Source organism: Zeus faber, assembly GCF_960531495.2.
Source record: "Zeus faber genome assembly, chromosome: 10".
In the NCBI taxonomy this organism is placed as follows: domain Eukaryota; kingdom Metazoa; phylum Chordata; class Actinopteri; order Zeiformes; family Zeidae; genus Zeus; species Zeus faber.
The window spans coordinates 32689608-32714610 of NC_137199.1; the positions used below are offsets into that span (position 1 = coordinate 32689608).

General features: G+C 47.7%; 1 protein-coding gene across 1 annotated transcript; it reads right to left on the bottom strand.

Moving 5' to 3' along the window:
* Positions 1 to 1598: 1598 nt before the first annotated feature.
* Positions 1599 to 19098, bottom strand: fgf24 (fibroblast growth factor 24; the record flags this gene model as incomplete). Its single annotated transcript, XM_080008083.1, has 5 exons — positions 1599 to 1877; positions 12839 to 12945; positions 15556 to 15733; positions 18931 to 18967; positions 19067 to 19098. The coding sequence occupies 5 exons, from the start codon at positions 19096 to 19098 to the stop codon at positions 1599 to 1601; spliced, it is 633 nt and encodes a 210-aa protein (XP_079864209.1).
* Between the last annotated feature and the right edge of the window lie 5905 nt (positions 19099 to 25003).

Below are 25003 nucleotides of genomic sequence, written 5' to 3' on the forward strand. Positions count from 1 at the left end.
TCTTAGTGGATTTAAAACCAACTGACCTTAAAAGCAGTGCTCTCACTGAGGGTTTGTATATAAAAATGCATACCTTGGCAGTATGCGCAGGAGGGAATGTACTCGCTTGTCCAACCAATTGCTACCTGCATCATTACTCTTCTCGGCAGGATGATATTTGGCTCGCCGTCATTTCTGCACATCATAAAATTCCAGTGCGTCGGGAGATAAGTCTCTTTCTGCCACACACGAGTAAAGACATAAAATAACGCTCTTTTTATTGTATTTTTTTTAAATATAGTCCTCATTTTATTAACAGAGGCCAAATAAAACTCATCACATTGTATTTACAAAAGGAGGCAATAAATATCTTAATAATAGTCATAAAATTATTTTTTGCTTACATTTGTTTAAAAAAAAAAAGAAAACATAACATAAATGTGTCTGTTGTTAGTAGCAACGAGTAGAAAAACCCTGTGGGAGGGGGAGTGGGCTGTCCGCTGGGGGGGGGGGGGGGGGGGGGCGTCCAAATGGTCCAAACTACCCATGATGCACTCTGGTCAGAACCCTCCTGATTTCCTTCATTGTAAGTGAATGAAATGAAGACGGACTTTGTCGTGAGATGGTTTTGGTAAAACGTGTTTGGGGCTGAGAGAAGGAGGTAGAGAAGGTTCCTGACCCCCGAGCCGGAGGCAGCGCCGCGCTCCGTCCTCCGAAAACACCTCCAGGATGATTGATCTGCTGGGGGGGATTAGCATCCATCTCCCGACGTGATGAACTTGGAAGACTGTGTGGAATTATGAATCATATCAAACTCCAATTCCTTTTTTTTTTTCCTCTTCTTTTCTTTCCTTCGCTGCAGTGTTTAAACAAGCCGGACTAGTCAAAGCATGTCGAGCCGAACGGAGACGGCGAGGGAGGCTCCGCGCACGGCAGCGCATTCCATGCACAGCGACCAGGAGAGCTACACAGGTTAGCATCCAGAGAGAGGGGGGAGCGGGAGGAGAGAGAAAGAGGGAGATAGAGAGAGAGAGAGAGAGACAGAGAGAGAGAGAGAGAGAGAGACAGAGAGAGAGAGACAGAGAGAGAGAGAGACAAGGAGACAGACAGAGAGAGAAAGAGAGAGACAAGGAGAGAGAGGGGGAAAGAGGGAGAGAGGGAGGGAGGCCGTGGTTGACCGGTCGCATATTGCACTCAGAGCCACAGCTTGGTCACCTGCGGCCGCCACCTCGCCGCTTCGTCTCCACGGCGTCTCATTCCAGTGGAAGGAATGGGATCCTGGTTGTCAGGGGCAACTCAAACACAAAGCGACAGGTATTCCAATAAAAGCCTCGTGGGTGATTTTTATAACGTTGCGTCAGCTCCCGCTTCGAAAAGAAGGAAAGGTCCTTTTGCTCGTTGCCCGGCGGGGGCCTGGAGCTCCAGGGACCCCAACGCTCCTCAGGTATAAATAACGGACAGATCACCAGATCACCCAAATAAAAAAATAAACATCTTTGATTTTTTTTTCTACTTTGTCTTTCTTTATCAGGAGTAGAGTCTTTAAGGTGATGTGATATTTCAACGACAAACAAACAACCATTTCCATGGAAACCATCTCGGTGTAGTCCCCCGTGCCCTCAGTTCCTCTTGGGGTTGGGTTTTAACCTGCGGGCCCTTCGTGTCCGCTTGGTCACAGTGGTGAAGCGGAACTCCTCCAGCGGGTCCACCTTGCCCTTGGGGTGGCGCTTCATGAAGTGCACCTCCTGCTGCGTCTGGGTGGTCCGGGACCCCTTCTTGGGCCGCCCCTTCCGGTTGAAGCCCAGGTACCAGCCCTTATACTTGGCCGACACCAGAGCCGTGTAGTTGTTCTCCAGGAACTCCTCCACGAAAACGCACTCTTGCTTCCGTCCATCCGGCTGCACAGAAGGAAGGAAAGAAGTGGAGAGAGCAGAGGTAAGTCTGGATACTTGTACACTTCATAGTAGTCACGTCAGCAGCACCGGGTTCTAAAACTTGTCCAGATCAAGGACCCTCAGTTTGATCCTCATGAGGCCACGGACCCCATTTGATCAGATTTAGTCTCCGGATCCAATCTGAGCAGATTTTTATTGTGGGATCCGATTCAGTGTATCTGCTCTAGTCTCTACTCTCTCTAACCGTCTCTACTGGACATTCTCCCATTTTACACAGTTTAATTCAAAGCTTTTGTTACCAGACCATCCATGTGGGGCTTAAAAGTCAGATACTCATCTAACCGTAACCAGGTCCTTCTAAGGTGAAACCCTCTCAATCTGCCGCTCAGCATGGTAGTTCTGGAAGAAGAGTCTGGGGCATTTTAGATTCAGAGAGAACCTTCAGCTTAGTCCTCAGCTCACAGAGCTGGGTCTGAACAGTGGAACATGAAACGACGACAGTTTCCGTGCATAACATTTTGTCACCGGCAAAAGGGTGCATAAAATCATCTCATTCGATCACATGATGAGTTCAATATTTAGTGACAAATGAAGAACCAATAACTCTAATGTGGAACCCTGCATTCACCGTGAGGAAGAAGAGGAGCCTTTCCAGATATGAAGGTACTAGTGTGTTGGTGTGTGGTGTGTTGGTGTGTTGGTGTGTGGTGCGTTAGTGTGTTGGTGTGTGGTGTGTTGGTGTGTTGGTGTGTGGTGTGTGGTGTGTTGGTGTGTGGTGTGTTGGTGTGTTGGTGTGTGGTGTGTGGTGTGTTGGTGTGTTGGTGTGTTGGCGTGTGGTGTGTTGGTGTGTTGTGTGTTGGTGTGTTGGCGTGTGGTGTGTTGGTGTGTTGTGTGTTGGTGTGTTGTGTGTTGGTGTGTTGGCGTGTGGTGTGTTGGTGTGTTGGCGTGTGGTGTGTTGGTGTGTTGTGTGTTGGTGTGTTGGCGTGTGGTGTGTTGGTGTGTTGTGTGTTGGTGTGTTGTGTGTTGGTGTGTTGGCGTGTGGTGTGTTGGTGTGTTGTGTGTTGGTGTGTCTTGTGTGTTGGTGTGTGGTGTGATGGTGTGTGGTGTGTTGGTTTGTGTTAGTGTGTGTTGTGTGTTGATGTGTGGTGTGTGTGGTGTGTGATGTGTGTGGTGTGTGTTGGTTTGTTGGTGTGTGTTGTGTGTTAGTGTGTGTTGTGTGTTGATGTGTGTTGTGTGTTGATGTGTGTGGTGTGTCTTGTGTGTTAGTGTGTATTGTGTCTTGTGTGTTGGTGTGTCTTGTGTGTTGATGTGTGTTGTGAGTGTTGTGTCTTGTGTGTTGGTGTGCCTTGTGTGTTGGTGTGTCTTGTGTGTTGGTGTGTCTTGTGTGTTGATGTGTGTTGTGAGTGTTGTGTCTTGTGTGTTGGTGTGCCTTGTTGTTGGTGTGTCTTGTGTGTTGGTGTGTCTTGTCTGTTGGTGTGTGCTGTGTTTTTTGTGTGTTGGGTTAGGGTTAGGGTTATGGTTAGGGTTAGGTGTGTCTTATGTGTTGGTGTGTGTTGTGTGTTGTGTGTTGGTGTGTCTTGTGTGTTGGTGTGTCTTGTGTGTTGGTGTGTGTTGTGTGTTCGTGTGTTGGTGTGTGTTGTGTGTTGGTGTGTGTTGGTGTGTCTTTTGTGTTGGTGTGGGTTGTGTGTTGGTGTGTGTTGTGTGGTGTCTGGTGTGTGTTGGTGTGTCGTGTGTGTTGGTGTGTGTTGTGTGTGTTGGTGTGTGTTGTGTGTGTTGGTGTGTGTTGTGTGTTGGTGTGTGTTGGTGTGTGTTGTGTGTTGGTGTGTGTTGTGTGCTGTGTTTTTTGTGTGTTGGTGTGTCTTGTGTGTTGGTGTGTGTTGTGTGTGTTGTGTGTTGGTGTGTGTTGTGTCTTTTGTGTTGGTGTGGGTTGTGTGTTGGTGTGTGTTGTGTGTTGGTGTGTGTTGGTGTGTCTTGTGCGTTGTGTGTTGGTGTGTGTTGGTGTGTTGTGTCTTGTGTGTTGGTGTGTGTTGTGTCTTGTATGTTGGTGTGTGTTTGTGCGTCTTGTGTGTTGGTGTGTGTTGTGTGTCTTGTGCGTTGGTGTGTGTTGTGTGTCTTGTGTGTTGGTGTGTCTTGTGTGTTGTGTGTGGTGTGTTGTGTGTTGGTGTATCTTGTGTGTTGGTGTGTGTTGTGTGTGCTGTGTATGTTGTGTGTTGGTGTGTCTTTTGTGTTGGTGTGGGTTGTGTGTTGGTGTGTGTTGTGTGTTGGTGTGTGTTGTGTGTTGGTGTGTGTTGTGTGGTGTGTGTTGTGTGTTGGTCTGACTTGTGTGTTGGTGTGTGTTGTGTCTTGTGTGTTGGTGTGTGTTGTGTGTGCTGTGTATGTTGTGTGTTGGTGTGGGTTGTGTGTGGTGTGTGTTGGTGTGTTGTGTCTTGTGTGTTGGTGTGTGTTGTGTCTTGTGTGTTGGTGTGTGTTGTGTGTGTTGGTGTGTGTGGTGTGTGTTGTGTGTTGTGTGTGTGGTGTGTGTTCTGTGTTGGTGTGTCTTGTCTGTTGGTGTGTGCTGTGTTCTTTGTGTGTTGGCGTGTCTTGTGTGTTGGTGTGTTGGTGTGTTGGTGTGTGTTGTGTCTTGTGTGTTGGTGTGTGTTGTGTGTCTTGTGCGTTGGTGTGTGTTGGCGTGTCTTGTGTGTTGGTGTGTTGGTGTGTTGGTGTGTGTTGTGTCTTGTGTGTTGGTGTGTGTTGTGTGTGTCTTGTCTGTTGGTGTGTGCTGTGTTTTTTGTGTGTTGGTGTGTCAGTATGTGTTGGTGTGTCTTGTGTGTTGGTGTGTGTTGTGTGTGTTGTGTGTTGGTGTGTGTTGTGTCTTTTGTGTTGGTGTGGGTTGTGTGTTGGTGTGTGTTGTGTGTTGGTGTGTGTTGGTGTGTCTTGTGCGTTGTGTGTTGGTGTGTGTTGGTGTGTTGTGTCTTGTGTGTTGGTGTGTGTTTGTGCGTCTTGTGTGTTGGTGTGTGTTGTGTGTCTTGTGCGTTGGTGTGTGTTGTGTGTCTTGTGTGTTGGTGTGTCTTGTGTGTTGTGTGTGGTGTGTTGTGTGTTGGTGTATCTTGTGTGTTGCGTGGTGTGTGTTGTGTGTTGGTCTGTCTTGTGTGTTGGTGTGTGTTGTGTCTTGTGTGTTGGTGTGTGTTGTGTGTCTTGTGTGTGGTGTGTTGTGTGTTGGTGTATCTTGTGTGTTGCGTGGTGTGTGTTGTGTGTTGGTCTGTCTTGTGTGTTGGTGTGTGTTGTGTCTTGTGTGTTGGTGTGTTGTGTGTGTTGGTGTGTCTTGTGCGTTGGTGTGTGTTGGCGTGTCTTGTGTGTTGGTGTGTTGGTGTGTTGGTGTGTGTTGTGTCTTGTTTTTTGGTGTGTGTTGTGTGTCTTGTGCGTTGGTGTGTGTTGGTGTGTCTTGTCTGTTGCTGTGTGCTGTGTTTTTTGTGTGTTGTGTGTGTTGTGTGTTGGTGTGTGTTGTGTCTTTTGTGTTGGTGTGGGTTGTGTGTTGGTGTGTGTTGTGTGTTGGTGTGTGTTGGTGTGTCTTGTGCGTTGTGTGTTGGTGTGTGTTGGTGTGTTGTGTCTTGTGTGTTGGTGTGTGTTGTGTCTTGTGTGTTGGTGTGTGTTTGTGCGTCTTGTGTGTTGGTGTGTGTTGTGTGTCTTGTGCGTTGGTGTGTGTTGTGTGTCTTGTGTGTTGGTGTGTCTTGTGTGTTGTGTGTGGTGTGTTGTGTGTTGGTGTATCTTGTGTGTTGCGTGGTGTGTGTTGTGTGTTGGTCTGTCTTGTGTGTTGGTGTGTGTTGTGTCTTGTGTGTTGGTGTGTGTTGTGTGTCTTGTGTGTGGTGTGTTGTGTGTTGGTGTATCTTGTGTGTTGCGTGGTGTGTGTTGTGTGTTGGTCTGTCTTGTGTGTTGGTGTGTGTTGTGTCTTGTGTGTTGGTGTGTTGTGTGTGTTGGTGTGTGTTGTGTGTTGGTGTGTATTGTGTGTGGTGTGTGTTGGTGTGTTGTGTCTTGTGTGTTGGTGTGTGTTGTGTCTTGTGTGTTGGTGTGTGTTGTGTGTGTTGGTGTGTGTTGTGTGTGTTGGTGTGTGTTGGTGTGTGTTGTGTGTTGGTGTGTGTTGTGTGTGGTGTGTGTTGGTGTGTGTTGGTGTGTTGTGTGTTGGTGTGTCTTGTGTGTTGGTGTGTGTTGTGTCTTGTGTGTTGGTGTGTGTTTGTGTGTCTTGTGTGTTGGTGTGTGTTGTGTCTTGTGTGTTGGTGTGTGTTGTGTGTCTTGTGTGTTGGTGTGTGTTGGTGTGTGTTGTGTGGTGTGTGGTGTGTTGTGTGTGGTGTGTGGTGTGTTGTGTGTTGGTGTATCTTGTGTGTTGGTGTGTGTTGTGTGTGCTGTGTATGTTGTGTGTTGGTGTGTCTTTTGTGTTGGTGTGGGTTGTGTGTTGGTGTGTGTTGTGTGTTGGTGTGTGTTGGTGTGTCTTGTGCGTTGTGTGTTGGTGTGTCTTGTGCGTTGTGTGTTGGTGTGTCTTGTGTGTTGGTGTGTGTTGTGTGGTGTGTGTTGTGTGTTGGTATGTCTTGTGTGTTGGTGTGTGTTGTGTCTTGTGTGTTGGTGTGTCTTGTGCGTTGGTGTGTGTTGTGTCTTGTGTGTTGGTGTGTGTTGTGTGTCTTGTGTGTGGTGTGTTGTGTGTTGGTGTATCTTGTGTGTTGCGTGGTGTGTGTTGTGTGTTGGTCTGTCTTGTGTGTTGGTGTGTGTTGTGTCTTGTGTGTTGGTGTGTTGTGTGTGTTGGTGTGTGTTGTGTGTTGGTGTGTATTGTGTGTGGTGTGTGTTGGTGTGTTGTGTCTTGTGTGTTGGTGTGTGTTGTGTCTTGTGTGTTGGTGTGTGTTGTGTGTGTTGGTGTGTGTTGTGTGTGTTGGTGTGTGTTGGTGTGTGTTGTGTGTTGGTGTGTGTTGTGTGTGGTGTGTGTTGGTGTGTGTTGGTGTGTTGTGTGTTGGTGTGTCTTGTGTGTTGGTGTGTGTTGTGTCTTGTGTGTTGGTGTGTGTTTGTGTGTCTTGTGTGTTGGTGTGTGTTGTGTCTTGTGTGTTGGTGTGTGTTGTGTGTTTTGTGTGTTGGTGTGTGTTGGTGTGTGTTGTGTGGTGTGTGGTGTGTTGTGTCTTGTGTGTTGGTGTGTGTTGTGTCTTGTGTGTTGGTGTGTGTTGTGTGTGTTGGTGTGTGTTGTGTGTGTTGGTGTGTGTTGGTGTGTGTTGTGTGTTGGTGTGTGTTGTGTGTGGTGTGTGTTGGTGTGTGTTGGTGTGTTGTGTGTTGGTGTGTCTTGTGTGTTGGTGTGTGTTGTGTCTTGTGTGTTGGTGTGTGTTTGTGTGTCTTGTGTGTTGGTGTGTGTTGTGTCTTGTGTGTTGGTGTGTGTTGTGTGTTTTGTGTGTTGGTGTGTGTTGGTGTGTGTTGTGTGGTGTGTGGTGTGTTGTGTGTGGTGTGTGGTGTGTTGTGTGTTGGTGTATCTTGTGTGTTGGTGTGTGTTGTGTGTGCTGTGTATGTTGTGTGTTGGTGTGTCTTTTGTGTTGGTGTGGGTTGTGTGTTGGTGTGTGTTGTGTGTTGGTGTGTGTTGGTGTGTCTTGTGCGTTGTGTGTTGGTGTGTCTTGTGCGTTGTGTGTTGGTGTGTCTTGTGTGTTGGTGTGTGTTGTGTGGTGTGTGTTGTGTGTTGGTATGTCTTGTGTGTTGGTGTGTGTTGTGTCTTGTGTGTTGGTGTGTCTTGTGCGTTGTGTGTTGGTGTGTGTTGTGTGTTGGTGTGTGTTGTGTCTTGGGTTAGGGTTAGGGTTAGAGGTTAGGGTTAGGGTTAGGGTTAGGGTTAGGGTTAGGGTTGGTGTGTTGGTGGTGTTGGTGTGTCTGTGTTGGTGTGTCTTGTCTGTTGGTGTGTGCTGTGTTCTTTGTGTGTTGGTGTGTCTTGTGTGTTGGTGTGTTGGTGTGTTGGTGTGTGTTGTGTGTTGGTATGTTGGTGTGTGTTGTGTGTTGGTGTGTGTTGTGTGGTGTGTGTTGTGTGTTGGTCTGTCTTGTGTGTTGGTGTGTGTTGTGTCTTGTGTGTTGGTGTGTCTTGTGTGTTGGTGTGTGTGTGTTGTGTGTTGGTGTATCTTGTGTGTTGGTGTGTGTTGGTGTATCTTGTGTGTTGGTGTATCTTGTGTGTTGGTGTGTGTTGGTGTATCTTGTGTGTTGGTGTATCTTGTGTGTTGGTGTGTGTTGGTGTATCTTGTGTGTTGGTGTATCTTGTGTGATGGTGTGTCCTATGTGTTGGTGTGTGTGTTGTGCGTTGGTGTGTGTTGTTTCAGTATGTGTTGTGTGTTGGTGTGTGTTGGTGTGTGTTGTGTGTTGGAGTGTTAGTGTGTGTTGGTGTGTGTTGTGTGTTGGTGTGTGTTGGTGTGTGTTGGTGTGTGTTGGTGTATCTTGTGTGTTGGTGTATCTTGTGTGTTGTTGTGTGTTGGTGTGTGTGTGTTGTGTGTTGGTGTATCTTGTGTGTTGGTGTGTGTTGGTGTATCTTGTGTGTTGGTGAATCTTGTGTGTTGGTGTGTGTTGGTGTATCTTGTGTGTTGGTGTATCTTGTGTGATGGTGTGTCCTATGTGTTGGTGTGTGTGTTGTGTGTTAGTGTGTGTTGTGTCAGTATGTGTTGTGTGTTGGTGTGTGTTGTGTGTTGGAGTGTTAGTGTGTGTTGGTGTGTGTTGTGTGTTGGTGTGTGTGTTGTGTGTTGGTGTGTTGGTGTGTGTTGGTGTGTTGGTGTGTTGGTGTGTGTTGGTGTTGTGTGTGTTGGTGTGTTGTGTGTGTTGGTGTATCTTGTGTGGTAGTGTGTGTTGGTGTATCTTGTGTGTTGTTGTGTGTTGGTGTGTGTGTGTGTGTTGTGTGTTGGTGTATCTTGTGTGTTGGTGTGTGTTGGTGTATCTTGTGTGTTGGTGTATCTTGTGTGTTGTTGTGTGTTGGTGTGTGTGTGTGTGTGTGTTGTGTGTGGGTGTATCTTGTGTGTTGGTGTGTGTTGGTGTATCTTGTGTGTTGGTGTATCTTGTGTGTTGTTGTGTGTTGGTGTGTGTGTGTTGTGTGTTGGTGTATCTTGTGTGTTGGTGTGTGTTGGTGTATCTTGTGTGTTGGTGTATCTTGTGTGTTGGTGTGTGTTGGTGTATCTTGTGTGTTGGTGTATCTTGTGTGATGGTGTGTCCTATGTGTTGGTGTGTGTGTTGTGTGTTGGTGTGTGTTGTGTCAGTATGTGTTGTGTGTTGGTGTGTGTTGGTGTGTGTTGTGTGTTGGAGTGTTAGTGTGTGTTGGTGTGTGTTGTGTGTTGGTGTGTGTGTTGTGTGTTGGTCTGTGTTGGTGTGTGTTGGTGTATCTTGTGTGTTGGTGTGTGTTGGTGTATCTTGTGTGTTGGTGTATCTTGTGTGTTGTTGTGTGTTGGTGTGTGTGTGTGTGTGTGTTGTGTGTGGGTGTATCTTGTGTGTTGGTGTGTGTTGGTGTATCTTGTGTGTTGGTGTATCTTGTGTGTTGTTGTGTGTTGGTGTGTGTGTGTTGTGTGTTGGTGTATCTTGTGTGTTGGTGTGTGTTGGTGTATCTTGTGTGTTGGTGTATCTTGTGTGATGGTGTGTCCTATGTGTTGGTGTGTGTGTTGTGTGTTGGTGTGTGTTGTGTCAGTATGTGTTGTGTGTTGGTGTGTGTTGGTGTGTGTTGTGTGTTGGAGTGTTAGTGTGTGTTGGTGTGTGTTGTGTGTTGGTGTGTGTGTTGTGTGTTGGTCTGTGTTGGTGTGTGTTGGTGTATCTTGTGTGTTGGTGTGTGTTGGTGTATCTTGTGTGTTGGTATATCTTGTGTGTTGGTGTGTGTTGGTGTATCTTGTGTGTTGGTATATCTTGTGTATTGGTGTGTGTTGGTGTATCTTGTGTGTTGGTGTATCTTGTGTGATGGTGTATCTTGTGTGTTGGTGTGTGTTGGTGTATCTTGTGTGTTGGTGTATCTTGTGTGTTGGTGTGTGTTGGTGTATCTTGTGTGTTGGTGTATCTTGTGTGATGGTGTGTCCTATGTGTTGGTGTGTGTGTTGTGCGTTGGTGTGTGTTGTTTCAGTATGTGTTGTGTGTTGGTGTGTGTTGGTGTGTGTTGTGTGTTGGAGTGTTAGTGTGTGTTGTGTGTTGGTGTGTGTTGGTGTGTGTTGGTGTGTGTTGGTGTATCTTGTGTGTTGGTGTATCTTGTGTGTTGGTGTATCTTGTGTGTTGTTGTGTGTTGGTGTGTGTGTGTTGTGTGTTGGTGTATCTTGTGTGTTGGTGTGTGTTGGTGTATCTTGTGTGTTGGTGAATCTTGTGTGTTGGTGTGTGTTGGTGTATCTTGTGTGTTGGTGTATCTTGTGTGATGGTGTGTCCTATGTGTTGGTGTGTGTGTTGTGTGTTAGTGTGTGTTGTGTCAGTATGTGTTGTGTGTTGGTGTGTGTTGTGTGTTGGAGTGTTAGTGTGTGTTGGTGTGTGTTGTGTGTTGGTGTGTGTGTTGTGTGTTGGTGTGTTGGTGTGTGTTGGTGTGTTGGTGTGTTGGTGTGTGTTGGTGTTGTGTGTGTTGGTGTGTTGTGTGTGTTGGTGTATCTTGTGTGGTAGTGTGTGTTGGTGTATCTTGTGTGTTGTTGTGTGTTGGTGTGTGTGTGTGTGTGTTGTGTGTTGGTGTATCTTGTGTGTTGGTGTGTGTTGGTGTATCTTGTGTGTTGTTGTGTGTTGGTGTGTGTGTGTGTGTGTTGTGTGTTGGTGTATCTTGTGTGTTGGTGTGTGTTGGTGTATCTTGTGTGTTGGTGTATCTTGTGTGTTGTTGTGTGTTGGTGTGTGTGTGTTGTGTGTTGGTGTATCTTGTGTGTTGGTGTGTGTTGGTGTATCTTGTGTGTTGGTGTATCTTGTGTGATGGTGTGTCCTATGTGTTGGTGTGTGTGTTGTGTGTTGGTGTGTGTTGTGTCAGTATGTGTTGTGTGTTGGTGTGTGTCAGTATGTGTTGTGTGTTGGTGTGTGTTGGTGTGTGTTGTGTGTTGGAGTGTTAGTGTGTGTTGGTGTGTGTTGTGTGTTGGTGTGTGTGTTGTGTGTTGGTCTGTGTTGGTGTGTGTTGGTGTATCTTGTGTGTTGGTGTGTGTTGGTGTATCTTGTGTGTTGGTATATCTTGTGTGTTGGTGTGTGTTGGTGTATCTTGTGTGTTGGTATATCTTGTGTATTGGTGTGTGTTGGTGTATCTTGTGTGTTGGTGTATCTTGTGTGATGGTGTGTCCTATGTGTTGGTGTGTGTGTTGTGTGTTGGTGTGTGTTGTGTCAGTATGTGTTGTGTGTTGGTGTGTGTTGGTGTGTGTTGTGTGTTGGTGTGTGTGTTGTGTGTTGGTGTGTGTTGGTGTGTGTTGGTGTGTGTTGGTGTGTCTTGTGTGTTGGTGTATTTTGTGTGTTGTTGTGTGTTGGTGTGTGTGTTGTGTGTTGGTGTATCTTGTGTGTTGGTGTGTGTTGGTGTATCTTGTGTGTTGGTGTATCTTGTGTGTTGGTGTGTGTTGGTGTATCTTGTGTGTTGGTGTATCTTGTGTGATGGTGTGTCCTATGTGTTGGTGTGTGTGTTGTGTGTTGGTGTGTGTTGTGTCAGTATGTGTTGTGTGTTGGTGTGTGTCAGTATGTGTTGTGTGTTGGTGTGTGTTGGTGTGTGTTGTGTGTTGGAGTGTTAGTGTGTGTTGGTGTGTGTTGTGTGTTGGTGTGTGTGTTGTGTGTTGGTCTGTGTTGGTGTGTGTTGGTGTATCTTGTGTGTTGGTGTGTGTTGGTGTATCTTGTGTGTTGGTATATCTTGTGTGTTGGTGTGTGTTGGTGTATCTTGTGTGTTGGTATATCTTGTGTATTGGTGTGTGTTGGTGTATCTTGTGTGTTGGTGTATCTTGTGTGATGGTGTGTCCTATGTGTTGGTGTGTGTGTTGTGTGTTGGTGTGTGTTGTGTCAGTATGTGTTGTGTGTTGGTGTGTGTTGGTGTGTGTTGTGTGTTGGTGTGTGTGTTGTGTGTTGGTGTGTGTTGGTGTGTGTTGGTGTGTGTTGGTGTGTCTTGTGTGTTGGTGTATTTTGTGTGTTGTTGTGTGTTGGTGTGTGTGTTGTGTGTTGGTGTATCTTGTGTGTTGGTGTGTGTTGGTGTATCTTGTGTGTTGGTGTATCTTGTGTGTTGGTGTGTGTTGGTGTATCTTGTGTGTTGGTGTATCTTGTGTGATGGTGTGTCCTATGTGTTGGTGTGTGTGTTGTGTGTTGGTGTGTGTTGTGTCAGTATGTGTTGTGTGTTGGTGTGTGTTGGTGTGTGTTGGTGTGTGTGTTGTGTGTTGGTGTGTGTGTTGTTTGTTGGTGTGTTAGTGTGTGTTGGTGTGTTGGTGTGTGTTGGTGTGTGTGTTGGTGTGTTGGTGTGTGTTGGTGTGTGTGTTGGTGTGTTGGTGTGTGTTGGTGTTGTGTGTGTTGGTGTGTTGTGTGTGTTGGTGTGTTAGTGTTGGTATGTGTTGTTTGTTGGTGTGTGTTGGTGTGTGTGTTGGTGTGTGTGTTGGTGTGTGTGTTGGTGTGTGTGTTGGTGTGTGTTGGTGTTGTGTGTGTTGGTGTGTTGTGTGTGTTGGTGTTGTGTGTGTTGGTGTGTTGTGTGTGTTGGTGTTGTGTGTGTTGGTGTGTTGTGTGTGTTGGTGTGTTGTGTGTGTTGGTGTGTTAGTGTTGGTATGTGTTGTGTGTTGGTGTGTGTTGTGTGTTGGTGTGTGTCACGTGCAGCACCTGGTGCGACCCTGTGATATAACCTGGGTGTGTTTCCTCCTCAGTGACCATCATGTGTAATTGACTGATGGAGTCAGGGCAGCTTACGTAAGGGGGGGAATGGCGGCCGCTTATCAAAGGGGTTTTGTTCACACAAACCACAGTGCGGCCTGGACCAATCAGAGAGCGGCTTCTAAACGCTCCAAGCCCCATCTCCTCCGTTGGGAACATGAACTGTGTTCACAGGTGGAACTCACCCTCCCGACGATCTTCCCCTTGTCGTTCATGCAGATGTAGTGCTCGCTCTCCTTCCCCTTGATGCGGATGTGGCTGCCGAACGTCTCCGTCTCCACCACCAGAAGAGCTGTGGAGGCAGAGAGGAGGTGGAGTCAGGCTCACCCGGTCCCGTCTAACTCCCGTTTAAACATCCGTCTGTTTGTCACATCGCAACGCGGTGCGACAGGATTCAACTTTTTTTCTCAAGGGTTAACATAAAACAATGTCCATGCCGACACGCCTTGTTTGCTCTGAAAAAACGAATTCAAAGTTGTTTCGTTCACGTAAAAAAACATAAGAATCATCCTCGACGACGTCTGCTCGGGATTTTCAAAATAAGAGTTGGGCGAATTTGCAAATCTCCAAACAACAAACATTTGTGAAGCGTTAAAACAACTTTCATTTGTGCGTGACTCCTTCCTGTCGTTTTCCAAACCCTTAAAACGCTCCTGGTTCTTCCTCTTTGGTGTTTTTCTCGCACCCGTCAAAGCCTCCATTTTAACCCCACGTGCGCCGACCCTGGTTGGCTGAACCGGGGTCTGATCTGAGGAACAACAGCAGGAGGTTTTGTGTTCCCTCCTCTCTGTGTTGGCTCAATCAGGAGTTAAGACGATCCATTTGTTTAACACACAGAAGCCATTCAGCGGCTCGGGGAACAGAGGATGAATGGAGGGAGGGAGGGAGGGAGGGAAAGAAAGACATCCCCTTAAAATACGACCGGAGGGCAAACTGGTGGAGGAGAAATCAGAGAGAATCCACCTGCTGCAGAAGGTCCAGCTACACCTCAAAAACACTGAATTGAATAAAGCCCATGAAATATACAGTATAATGACGGTGTCTTCCTTGTCTCGTCTTCAACAGAAAAGTGGAGAATAAATGCCCAAAAGTTAAAACATGCAAGGAATAATTAATAAATAAACACAGATAGAAGCTGCTGCATCATGCAAGAAATTGAGCATTTACTGAAACAATTTCCTGAATTTCCCCCATTAATTAATATTTATGTGGTTGATAAAGTCTTATCTTCAATACGGACTCTCCGCCCTGAGATCCTCAGACCTCTTCAAGACTAAAGTGTCCTTGTGGTGCCTGAAGGACTCTAATAAATGAAAGGTTTCTTCTTGTGGAATGAAACAGATACACGAAATAGGATCTTTCTCCATTTCAAAAGCTGTGTTCGCCCGTCACTCTGGTAGAAACGTCGTCACCCGGACCCTCGTAAAGAAACCGCCTCATTTCTTTAGCTCATCACCTAAATCCACCTCACCACAGACTGCCATTCTCTCTCACACTCAGGACCCGCCAAAGTCCTATAGAGTGCAGTCGGAAGTGTGCACGGAAGCAGGTGCGAGGCGTTGGCTGTGGAGCAGCAGCTTCAGGACGCCTCCGCCCGCTCAACCAACCCCCCTGGGCTTCACCAAAACAACACAAAGACACCACCGAGGCCCATCTTCCTGCTTAGCTGCGGCCGAGGCCAAGGCTCATCCTTCTGCACAAAGTTGTTCAGTGTCAAGAGTCACCCCGGGTGCCAGGTGCTAGGGGTGCGGGGTGCCAGGCTGCGGGGTGCCAGGGTGCGGGGGGCGGGGTGCCGGGGTGCCGGGTGCCGGGTGCCGGGGTGCCGGGTGCCGGGTGCCGTGGTGCAGGGTGCCAGGTGCCGGGGTGCCGGGTGCCAGGTGCCGGGGTGCAGGGTGCTGGCTTGCGGGGAGCCGGGGTGCAGGGTGCTGCCGGGTACTGGAGCATGATGGATAGTGGGGGGGTTGGATCTGCTTCCACTCAAACTCCAAGAATAAGAGGAAGGTTCAGCTCCATGCAACAGGTCGCAGCAAGGACGCAGGCGACATGCGACGCTAGAGAAGAGTATACCATGAAGTACGAGTACTGTGAAGTACGAGTACTGTCGAACACCACAGGAAGAGCTCTGTGTACTCGTTACACCTGGGAGTAACCTCCATGGGTCCTGCCTCAGATTCGTTTTTGTTTCACTCTGAACCTACATCCTTCCACCCGACTCCAAGCGTCGTGTGGCTTTATCTGAAGAAAGGTTCACATCTAATCTTCTCCATCAGACACTTTTCATAATCATGGGATCAACATGGCAGCTCAGTGACTTTGTGTTTCCACTGTGAGGAGCTTCTACAGCCGAGCTAAACCATCCCGAACATCATGACAGACCTGTTACCGCTTATCTTACTGGAGGTACTACCATCCAGGACAGAAGAATGCTTCATGCCACGCCCCGAGGTTCATTTTATGGAATCTTTATTTCCCAATGACGTCTTATTTAGATCCTTATCTCAAAGATCTTCTGACGTAGTTCTGAGACGGAGCAGGTGTCTCCATCAACTTTCCTCTGAACAGTGAGGTCTGAAATCACGTTCTCAGTAATATATACTACATACTATATACTAATACTACTACATACTAGTACAGCCGCTCCACTTCCTGTCAGGACATTGCCATGGCGACGCTGCATAGCCTTCGTCTCACCCTCACAATGCATTGTGGGATATGCTCGCCAATGTAGTGAGCCGTGTTTGATACTACAATATTTCATCAGCTGTAGAACATCCTGGTACTTTTGGCATTCTGTCTGATTCATGCTATGGTTCTAAAACGCTCCCGTGCTAACTTGGTGTGCTACGTAGCATGATGGCGTGTGATGGGGGAGGCAGCGGGTGAGGTGCAGGGGGTCTCGTACCATTCTTGCCGCCATCATCCCCGTTGGCGTTGACCTTCTTGCCCACGATCTGCACGTGCTTCCCAGTGGTCCGGCTGTACAGCTGGTAGATGCGGATCTGCTTCCGACTCAGGTCGTCGGGGTTCCGTGTGTGGTTCTCGATGTAGAACCTAAAATCTGCCGAACTCTGCTGGGACTCCTGGGAGGGGGGAGAGAGAGGGGGCGAGAGAGGGAGGGGGATGGAGGGGGAGAAAAGAGAGGTCGTCATGACGCAGGTGTTGATAGGAACTCTCTCTGCTGCTTTTATGGACGCCACGTTGTGCTTCAGGGTCTAAAACCTGCAGCTTGATTCAGTCGCAGCTTTCATCTGTGTCGCATTTATGAGCAGTAATGAAGCTCCTTTATGGGCCCGCAGCTCACTAAGGCCATCGAAATGCTGCTTGTAATGTGTCAGAGCAGCATGCGTCGCAGCGACACGGCAGCGTGTTGCCCGGGCCCGGGGCCGCATGGGGGATGGGGGCAATTATCCACCTGAAGCCTCCAACCCGCTCCGCCGACATCAAACAAATATCTGCCCGCGGGCGACGAGCGCCGTAAATTAGGAGGCAGCGGTGAAAACACTGCGAGAGAACAGAGAGAAAACATGGAGTTCCGGATCCTCTGGATCCAGGACCGTCGTGGACCCGGACCCGGACTAGACCCGGATCCGGACCTGACCAGGACCTCTGGGAATCGAAATGCGTCGCCCGGCAGCCGAGACCGGACGGGAAACGTGCGCTTTGGGACGACCTGCAGCCGCATTTCCAAGCCAAGACTCATGCGCTTCCACAGCTGCACGCCGCAGTAATTGCACAGTAATGGCTTTTTATGTGGCTGCTCTCAGGTGGCTAATTACACACACATTACACACACATTACACACACATTACACACACATTACACATGACATACCAACTCCTTGTTGTTCTAACCTCAGCAAATTAACAGCATTCAGAGAAGTGGCGGGAAATTACAGGAGAAAGAAGCTGAAACCTGGAGAGAAATCAGAAGATCTGAGAGCAGATCCTGAAGAGAGCCTGGTTCAACTGATATTCAACTAATATTCAACTAATATTCAACTGATATTCAACTAATATTCAACTAATATTCAACTGATATTCAACTAATATTCAACTGATATTCAACTGATATTCAACTAATATTCAACTAATATTCAACTGATATTCAACTGATATTCAACTGATATTCAACTGATATTCAACTAATATTCAACTAATATTCAACTGATATTCAACTGATATTCAACTGATATTCAACTAATATTCAACTGATATTCAACTGATATTCAACTAATATTCAACTGATATTCAACTGATATTCAACTGATACTCAACTGATATTCAACAAATATTCAACTAATATTCAACTGATATTCAACTAATATTCAACTGATTTTCAACTAATATTCAACTAATATTCAACTGATATTCAACTGATACTCAACTGATATTCAACTAATATTCAACTAATATTCAACTGATATTCAACTGATATTCAACTGATATGCAACTAATATTCAACTAATATTCAACTGATATTCAATTGATATTCAACTGATATTCAACTAATATTCAACTACTATTCGACTCATATTCGACTCATATTCGACTCATATTCGACTCATAGTCATCTCATATTCAATTGATATTCAACCGATATTCAACTGATATTCCATTGATATTCAACTCATATTCAACTCATATTCAAATAATATTCAACTGATATTCGACTCATATTCAACTGATATTCAACTAATATTCAAATGATATTCAATTGATATTCAACTCATATTTGACTGATATTCGACTGATATTCAATGGTTATTCAACTGATATTCGACTCATTAAACTGATATTCAGCTCATATTCAACTGATATTTAATTGATATTTTATCGATATTTAACTCATACCTGACTCATATTGATCTCATATTGAACTTGTATTAGAGGGAGTGCTGTGGATTCCTGTGTTGGGGATGAAGAACCCTTCCAGAACACAACACATGTTGTTTCTGTCTAATCTGAGGGGCTCCCTTAATCACAAGCTGGAGAGAGACGTAGAAAGCTCATCTTAAGATGGAGAGACGGAGAAAAGCGTTCTGCGGCAGGAGGAAAATAAGTTGCGATGGAGCACCTCGACGGAGCAGCCGCTACAGCCGCTCGACGGAGCTGATCTGCAGATCACCGCCACGGCTTGTTCACCTCGCGCCCAGCGATGAGCGTGATACCACTGAGTTCAGGGCTTTACACAATCAGGAAACTTTTCAATGCAAGAACATGTAATATTCACAAATAACTGGACAATAAAGAGCAGGCTGTTCAGCAGCTTTTGTCTTTTAATTCCATATTAAAGTCACGTATTAAGACGGCTGCAGAGCCTCGTGTAAGGAATCCAAATCCTCAAAGCTTCAGACTTAGCGGCCGTTGATTCGTCCAAAGCTCCTTCATCTCCGAACAAACATGGAGGAGCGTTTGGACGCTGCACGCCGCCGCACATGGCGACAACGCGGCAACACAACAACACGGCAACGCAGCAACACATGGTTTATCACTCCCCCCTTCAGAGCCTCGCAGTGAGAAATACTTCAAACATCGGCCACTTGACCCAAGCAGCTACAGTTTGGCCTCTCCACACACACACACACACACACACACACACACACACACACACACACACACACACACACACACACACACACACACGCACACACGCACACACGCACACACACACACACTGAGTCTGAGCCTCAGTGGAGTCTCTACAACGCAGCTCTGTGGAGATGGTCTCGGATGGTTTCAGATGGTTCTCTGGATCCAGACTCTCCATCGTCTCGGAGACATTTTGAGTTTGGGAGATTAAAGAGCTGAAGCGTAGGAGTTGGAACCTTAGAATCATCTATTTCACAATCTTGTTTCATAATGTTTCAACACAGAATTCAAACTTCCATCTAGTCTGAAGAAACTTTATGCATAATATGCATTAAATGAACAACTGTATTTCACTAGTTACATCCTCATGAATCCATATGAACTCTGCAGGTTCCTGCTGCAGGTTCCTGGTGTCAAGCACACAAACTGAAGCACAACGTTGCATTTAACGCCATTCATTCCTCCGGACAATCATTTCGAATTTGCAAACATTTACATTTAAAATGCATTTAGAATTTTTAAAATAACCCAAATTATTTTTGCTTGCGTATTATTTAATGGAGCACTCTGTCCATTCTGATGCCTCCAGAACTGGAAAGAGGGGAGAACGACCACAGAGCAAACACGATCTAAACACACACACAGAGAGAGAGAGAGAGAGAGAGAGAGAGAGAGAGAGCTGAACATACCTGTAGTTGGAAATATAGAACCAAAAAATGTAAACACCTGGAAAGAGAGAGGGTGGGGGTCAGTCAAAACACCTGGATGACACAAATACACAAATATGAAGTTTTTGGCGACTTCTGTTGGTAAGAATACACTTACAGGTAGATGAACCTGGAGGGAAAGAGAGACATGTTGGAGGGAGACACCTGCCTCCACCGCGGAGGGGCCTGGGGAGCCTGGAAACCTTGGAAATCCTGGAGAGCTTGGGGAAGCCGGGGGTCTGTTGGGAGCGCGGAGCCTCCAGTGCGCACTTTACGCGCGGCGCTCCGGAGGATCCTGAGAGTCCCAGTGCGGCTGTGGATCACTGCAGGGTGACATGAGGCGCTCCGTGGGGCCAATTTATATGGATTTATATCCAACAGATCAGTGCGCTCCTCCCCAGAAATCCAGAGATCTGCGTAAAGCGAAACCAAGTAGTGGGAAAAAAAAATATTTATTATTCTTTAAAATTCACCCAAAATCCTCCAGCGGCCAGAGAAGCTCCTGCGGGGTCCCGGGCTCCTCCTGCGGGGTGGGGAACACACCTTGCACCGCGCCTCATCCACTGGACGCTCCTGAACAAACCAGCAGGACGCGGCAAACCCAAAACCCGCGTGTCCGTCCCCACTCTGCGCCGATCCACGCACTGAGCTGAGGATCCGCTGCTGTCAGGGTGTGCGTGCGTGCGTGCGTGCGTGTGTGTGTGCGTGCGTGTGTGTGTGTGCGTGCGTGCGTGCGTGCGTGCGTGCGTGCGTGCGTGCGTGTGTGTGTGGTGTGTGACTCTGGTCACACGGAGCTTTTTTCCTGGTGGGTGGACCGAGCACCTGATAGGGCGAGAGAGAGAGACAGAGAGAGAGACAGAGAGAGAGACAGAGAGAGACAGAGAGAGAGACAGAGAGAGAGAGGGAGCCTCATTTAACTCTCATTATTACTCCATTATATACTAAATATAATTTTATTAATCATTATATTAAATTCTATTAATTACATGAATTTGTATTTGGAGGGCGCGCGAACAAGACGCGTAAAAATATCTCAACTTTATTGATGATTCATGGATTTACAAAAGTCCACTTTATGAAATGAAATGAAAACATTTTTTACTAAAGAGAAAATGTATCTCCGCTTGAAGCAAAATGTATTTCTTTATTCTTTAATTCATTAAATTTTTTATTTGATCATGAGAATTATTTTTGTTCTTTATTAATATTAATAATAATAATAATAACAATAATAATCATCATAATAAAAATTATAATAATAATAACAACAACAAAATACGAATACGGCTGCTTACTACGGTTATTATAGGTTAGATTTCATTTAATAATAGCAGTGATGTTATTATTATTATTATTATTATTATTATTGTTATTATTGTTATTATTATTATTATCATAATAAAATAAAATATTCTTCCAATGTACTGACATGTCTTTCCTCTGGTTTCTGTGTGTTTAAAGTCAGTTTTCTGGTTTTGTGGATTGGCTTCTCTCTGCCAGACACCATTCAAATGCAGCTTAATTGTTTTTGCGATAATGCGCAATAACTGATGTTCCATTGAAATCCGAGGTGTGAATGTGTTTACTAGCGCCTCGCAGGAAAAGCTTTGTGCTTCTTCTTTATTGTCCCGTTAAAACGGGGTTCTCTGCATTCCAGCTCCATTGATATTCAGATCATAACTCCGTGTTCCCCGCAGCACGTTGTCATTTACACTTTTATGATCTGATCCCGACGCAGGAAACAGGGTTGACAACAAACAGTAATTATCAGATATAATGAGTGAAGTCTAATGGATCAAACATCTTTCCTTTGGGTGTTTGCACCAATAAAATATAAAGATGCTTTAAGAGCTTTGAAAGTCCAGAGCAGGTCTTCCTCCAGCTGATTAAAGCGGTTTGAGCATAAACAGCAATTACCAGAAAACCTGTAAAGTCTAGTGACATAAATGCACAAAAGTGCGGTTTGAAGAAGAGCAGAGACACCTGCAGCTGCTCCTGCAAACGGAGGAAGAAACCTGCGTCCTGACACCTCCAAACGGCTCCAGGTTCAGTCCAAAGGTGAAGATGGGATTGCAGGAGAGACTTTATCTTCCATGTTATTCTCAGAGACAACTCAACCATGATGTCACTGTAAACAACGGTGAAAATGAAGTGGATGCAATCTTCAAACAAAAAAATATTTTTTTAATTTTCAGTGGAAATCACAGAATTGTAAGATGCATCTTCCCCCGGTTGGGTCTCCCCATGTGGTCTCACTCTCCCATCTGCAGCAACACTGTTCTGCAGAGTGATGGAGATCAGGTCTGAGGTGGAGATGCTGCCTTTCCCTGCACACTCAGCACACTGCACACTGCTTGTCCACTCCTCAATCCATAAAACAACAACCAGCAACAACAAAATTGTTCAATAATGTTTGTTTAGACGACAACAGGCTTTGTGGGCACGCTGGCACAATGTTTCCTCGGATCAGCGGGCATGCAGCAGTGCATGATCAGAATCAGAATCAGAATCAGAAATACTTTAATAATCCCAGGGGGAAATTACTTTGGGATGGGAATTACTGAAATTACTTTTTGGATGGGAGTCGGAGCAGGTTCGACCCCTGACCCCACGCTGCACACGGTGAGTGATGCTGCTGGTAAGGCTTTGGAAGTGAACCTCCTGCACGGTGCACGGGGCATGCTACATGCTACATGCTGCATGCTACATGCTGCATGCTACACGCTACACGCTACATGCTACATGCTGCATGCAACATGCAACATGCTACATGCAACACTCTGCATGCAACATGCTACATATTAAATGCTACATGGTGCATGCAACATGCTCCATGCAACACGCAACAAGCTGCATGCAACATGTTTCATGCTACATGTAATATATGCAGTGAGATTACATTTCACTGCATATATTACATTTCACTGCATATATGTATGGAAGTATGTATATGTATGTGACAAATAAAAATCTTGAATCTTGAATCTTGAATGTTACATGTTACATGCTACATGCTACATGCTACATTCTGTGCAGCTGAGTTTGTCCATGTGGGGGTGGGGGGGCAGTGTGAGCGCTGGGCGGTTCAAAGCCTCACGCAGCATTTCAGTCCCGACAACAGAAGTTGACAGAACGTTAAGTGAAGGCCAGTGTACCTCCCCCCCCCCCACACCCACCCCACATACACCCACCACCCACCCCCAGCCCTCCCACTCAGCACTTTCATCTCTGACACGTTGCATCAACTCAAAGGAGGAGGGTGGGGGGGGTGCACCCCACCCATCAGTTTACCTTTAAAACCCAGAAGCTTCATCAAGACAAACAAGCAAACAGGACAAACTCCTTCCTCTGATCTAACACACACACACACACACACACACACACACACACACACACACACCTCCCTACTGGAAGCTCCACCCTGTACTGGATTGTAAGGGCGGGGGGGGGGGGGGGGGGGTGCAGCACCTTGACCCTGCAGGGTGAGAGAGAAAAGATCCAGAGAACCCCCCCCCAGTCATTTGTCCCCCACCACACAATGTTTGCATGGAGTCATTAGCACACACACATACACACACACACACACACATACACACACATACACACACAGCCTGAACAGCCACCCAGCGCCACTTCAGCACTGACTCCAAAAACCAGACGTGAGTGGCGGCAGAGTCGGAGCGTCGGAGTCGGAGTTGAAGCGTCGGAGTTGGAGTGGGAGTTGGAGCGTCGGAGCGTCCGAGTCGGAGCATCAGAGCGTCGGAGCGTCGGAGCTTCGGAGCGTCCGAGTCTGAGCATTGAAGCATCGGAGCGTCCAAGTTGGAGCATCGGAGCGCCAGAGTGTCCGAGTCGGAGCATCGGAGCGTCGGAGCGTCCAAGTTGGAGCATCGGAGCGTCAGAGCGTCAGAGCGTCGGAGTGTCGGAGTCGGAGCGTCGGAGCGTCGGAGCGTCCGAGTCAGAGCGTCGGAGCGTCAGAGTGTTCGAGTCAGAGCATCGGAGCGTCCGAGTCAGAGCATCAGAGCGTAGGAGCGTCCGAGTCGGAGCATCAGAGCGCCAGATTGTCCGAGTCAGAGCGTCAGAGCGTCCGAGTCAGAGCGTCGGAGCGTCCGAGTCGGAGTGTCGGAGCGTCGGAGCGTCAGAGCGTCCGAGTCAGAGCGTCGGAGCATCAGAGCGTCCAAGTCAGAGCGTCAGAGCGTTGGAGCGTCCGCATCGGAGCGTCAGAGCGTCCAAGTCAGAGCGTCAGACCATCTGAGTCAGAGCGTCGGAGAGTCGGAGCGTCGGAGCGTCCGAGTCGGAGTGTCAGAGCGTCAGAGCGTCCAAGTCAGAGCGTCGGAGTCAGAGCGTCGGAGCGTCCGAGTCGGAGCATCGGAGCGTCAGAGCGTCCAAGTCAGAGCGTCGGAGCGTCGGAGCGTCGGAGCGTCGGAGCGTCGGAGCGTCGGAGCATCGGAGCGTAGGAGCGTCCGAGTCGGAGCATCGGAGTGTCAGAGCGTCAGAGCGTCCGAGTCGGAGTGTCGGAGTGTCGGAGTGTCGGAGCGTCCAAGTCAGAGCGTCAGAGCGTCGGAGCGTCCGAGTCAGAGCGTTGGAGCGTTGGAGCGTCGGAGCGTCCAAGTCAGAGCGTCAGAGCGTCCAAGTCAGAGCGTCAGAGCGTCCGAGTCAGAGCGTCGGAGCGTCCGAGTCAGAGCGTTGGAGCGTTGGAGCGTCGGAGCGTTGGAGCGTTGGAGCGTCGGAGCGTTGGAGCGTCGGAGCGTCCGAGTCGGAGTGTCGGAGCGTCAGAGTGTCCAAGTCAGAGCGTCAGAGCGTCCGAGTCAGAGCGTCGGAGCGTCGGAGCATCGGAGCGTCCGAGTGTCAGAGCGTCCAAGTCAGAGCGTCAGAGCGTCCGAGTCAGAGCGTCGGAGCGTCGGAGCGTCCGAGTGTCAGAGCGTCCAAGTCAGAGCGTCAGAGCGTCCGAGTCAGAGCGTCGGAGCGTCGGAGTGTCGGAGCGTCGGAGCGTCGGAGCGTCTGAGCGTCGGAGCGTCGGAGCGTCCGAGTCGGAGTGTCAGAGCATCGGAGCGTCCGAGTCGGAGCATCGGAGCGTTGGAGCATCTGAGTCGGAGTGTCGGAGTGTCAGAGTGTCCAAGTCAAAGCGTCAGAGCGTCTGAGTCAGAGCATCGGAGCGTCCAAGTCAGAGCGTCGGAGTCAGAGCGTCGGAGCGTCCGAGTGTCAGAGCGTCGCAGTGTAGGAGCATCGGAGCGTCCGAGTGTCAGAGCGTCGGAGTGTCGGAGCATCGGAGCGTCCGAGTGTTCGAGCGTTGGAGTGTCGGAGTCGGAGCATCGGAGCGTCAGAGCGTTCGAGTCGGAGCGTCAGAGCGTCCGAGTCGGAGCGTCAGAGCGGCGGAGTCGGAGTTGGAGCGTCGGAGTCGGAGCGTCGGAGTCGGAGTGTCGGAGCGTCCGGACGCTTCCAGAGTAGACGGCGTCGCCGTGGACTCATGTGAATGAAACCTTGACACCGCGTGGAGCCTTGGCCCCCGCGGCCGGGGAGCGTTTTGGGAAGGGAGGTGATGTCAGCTGTTTTCTCAGCTTTGTCATTTTCCGTCTCCCTGAACTGGACGCTCTGTGATTATTTGTGGGATGGTTTTAATAACGACCGAGCGGAGCAGGTCGCTTGTTTGTAATGCAGCGGAAAATTGGGGCTGGACCTTAAAGGTAGAGGCCGCTGCGAAGCAACGTTTATCTCATTTAAGAAACTGGGGCATAACTGATGAAGCCTCTTTGTGACTGGCCAGAGCAGTAATTTAGGGATAAATCTCAGGAGTAATGATTGTGAGCTCATTGTAATCTGTAAGTAATCAACGTTTCAACTAATAGAGGAAAGAATTTACCTTTAGGCTTGACTGCTCACGCTGTTCCACAAACGTGCAGCTCTTTGAAAGATGTTCTGATAAACTGTCCCGCGGTTCTTCTCAAAAACCAGGTTTTTTTAAGAGTTGTGTCTTTGGAGAAGTGGTGTTTTACAGACCTAGGAGCCAAATTCATTAAACAATCGCTCTTTAAAAAGTCGCTTTGAAGAGGCGCGGCAC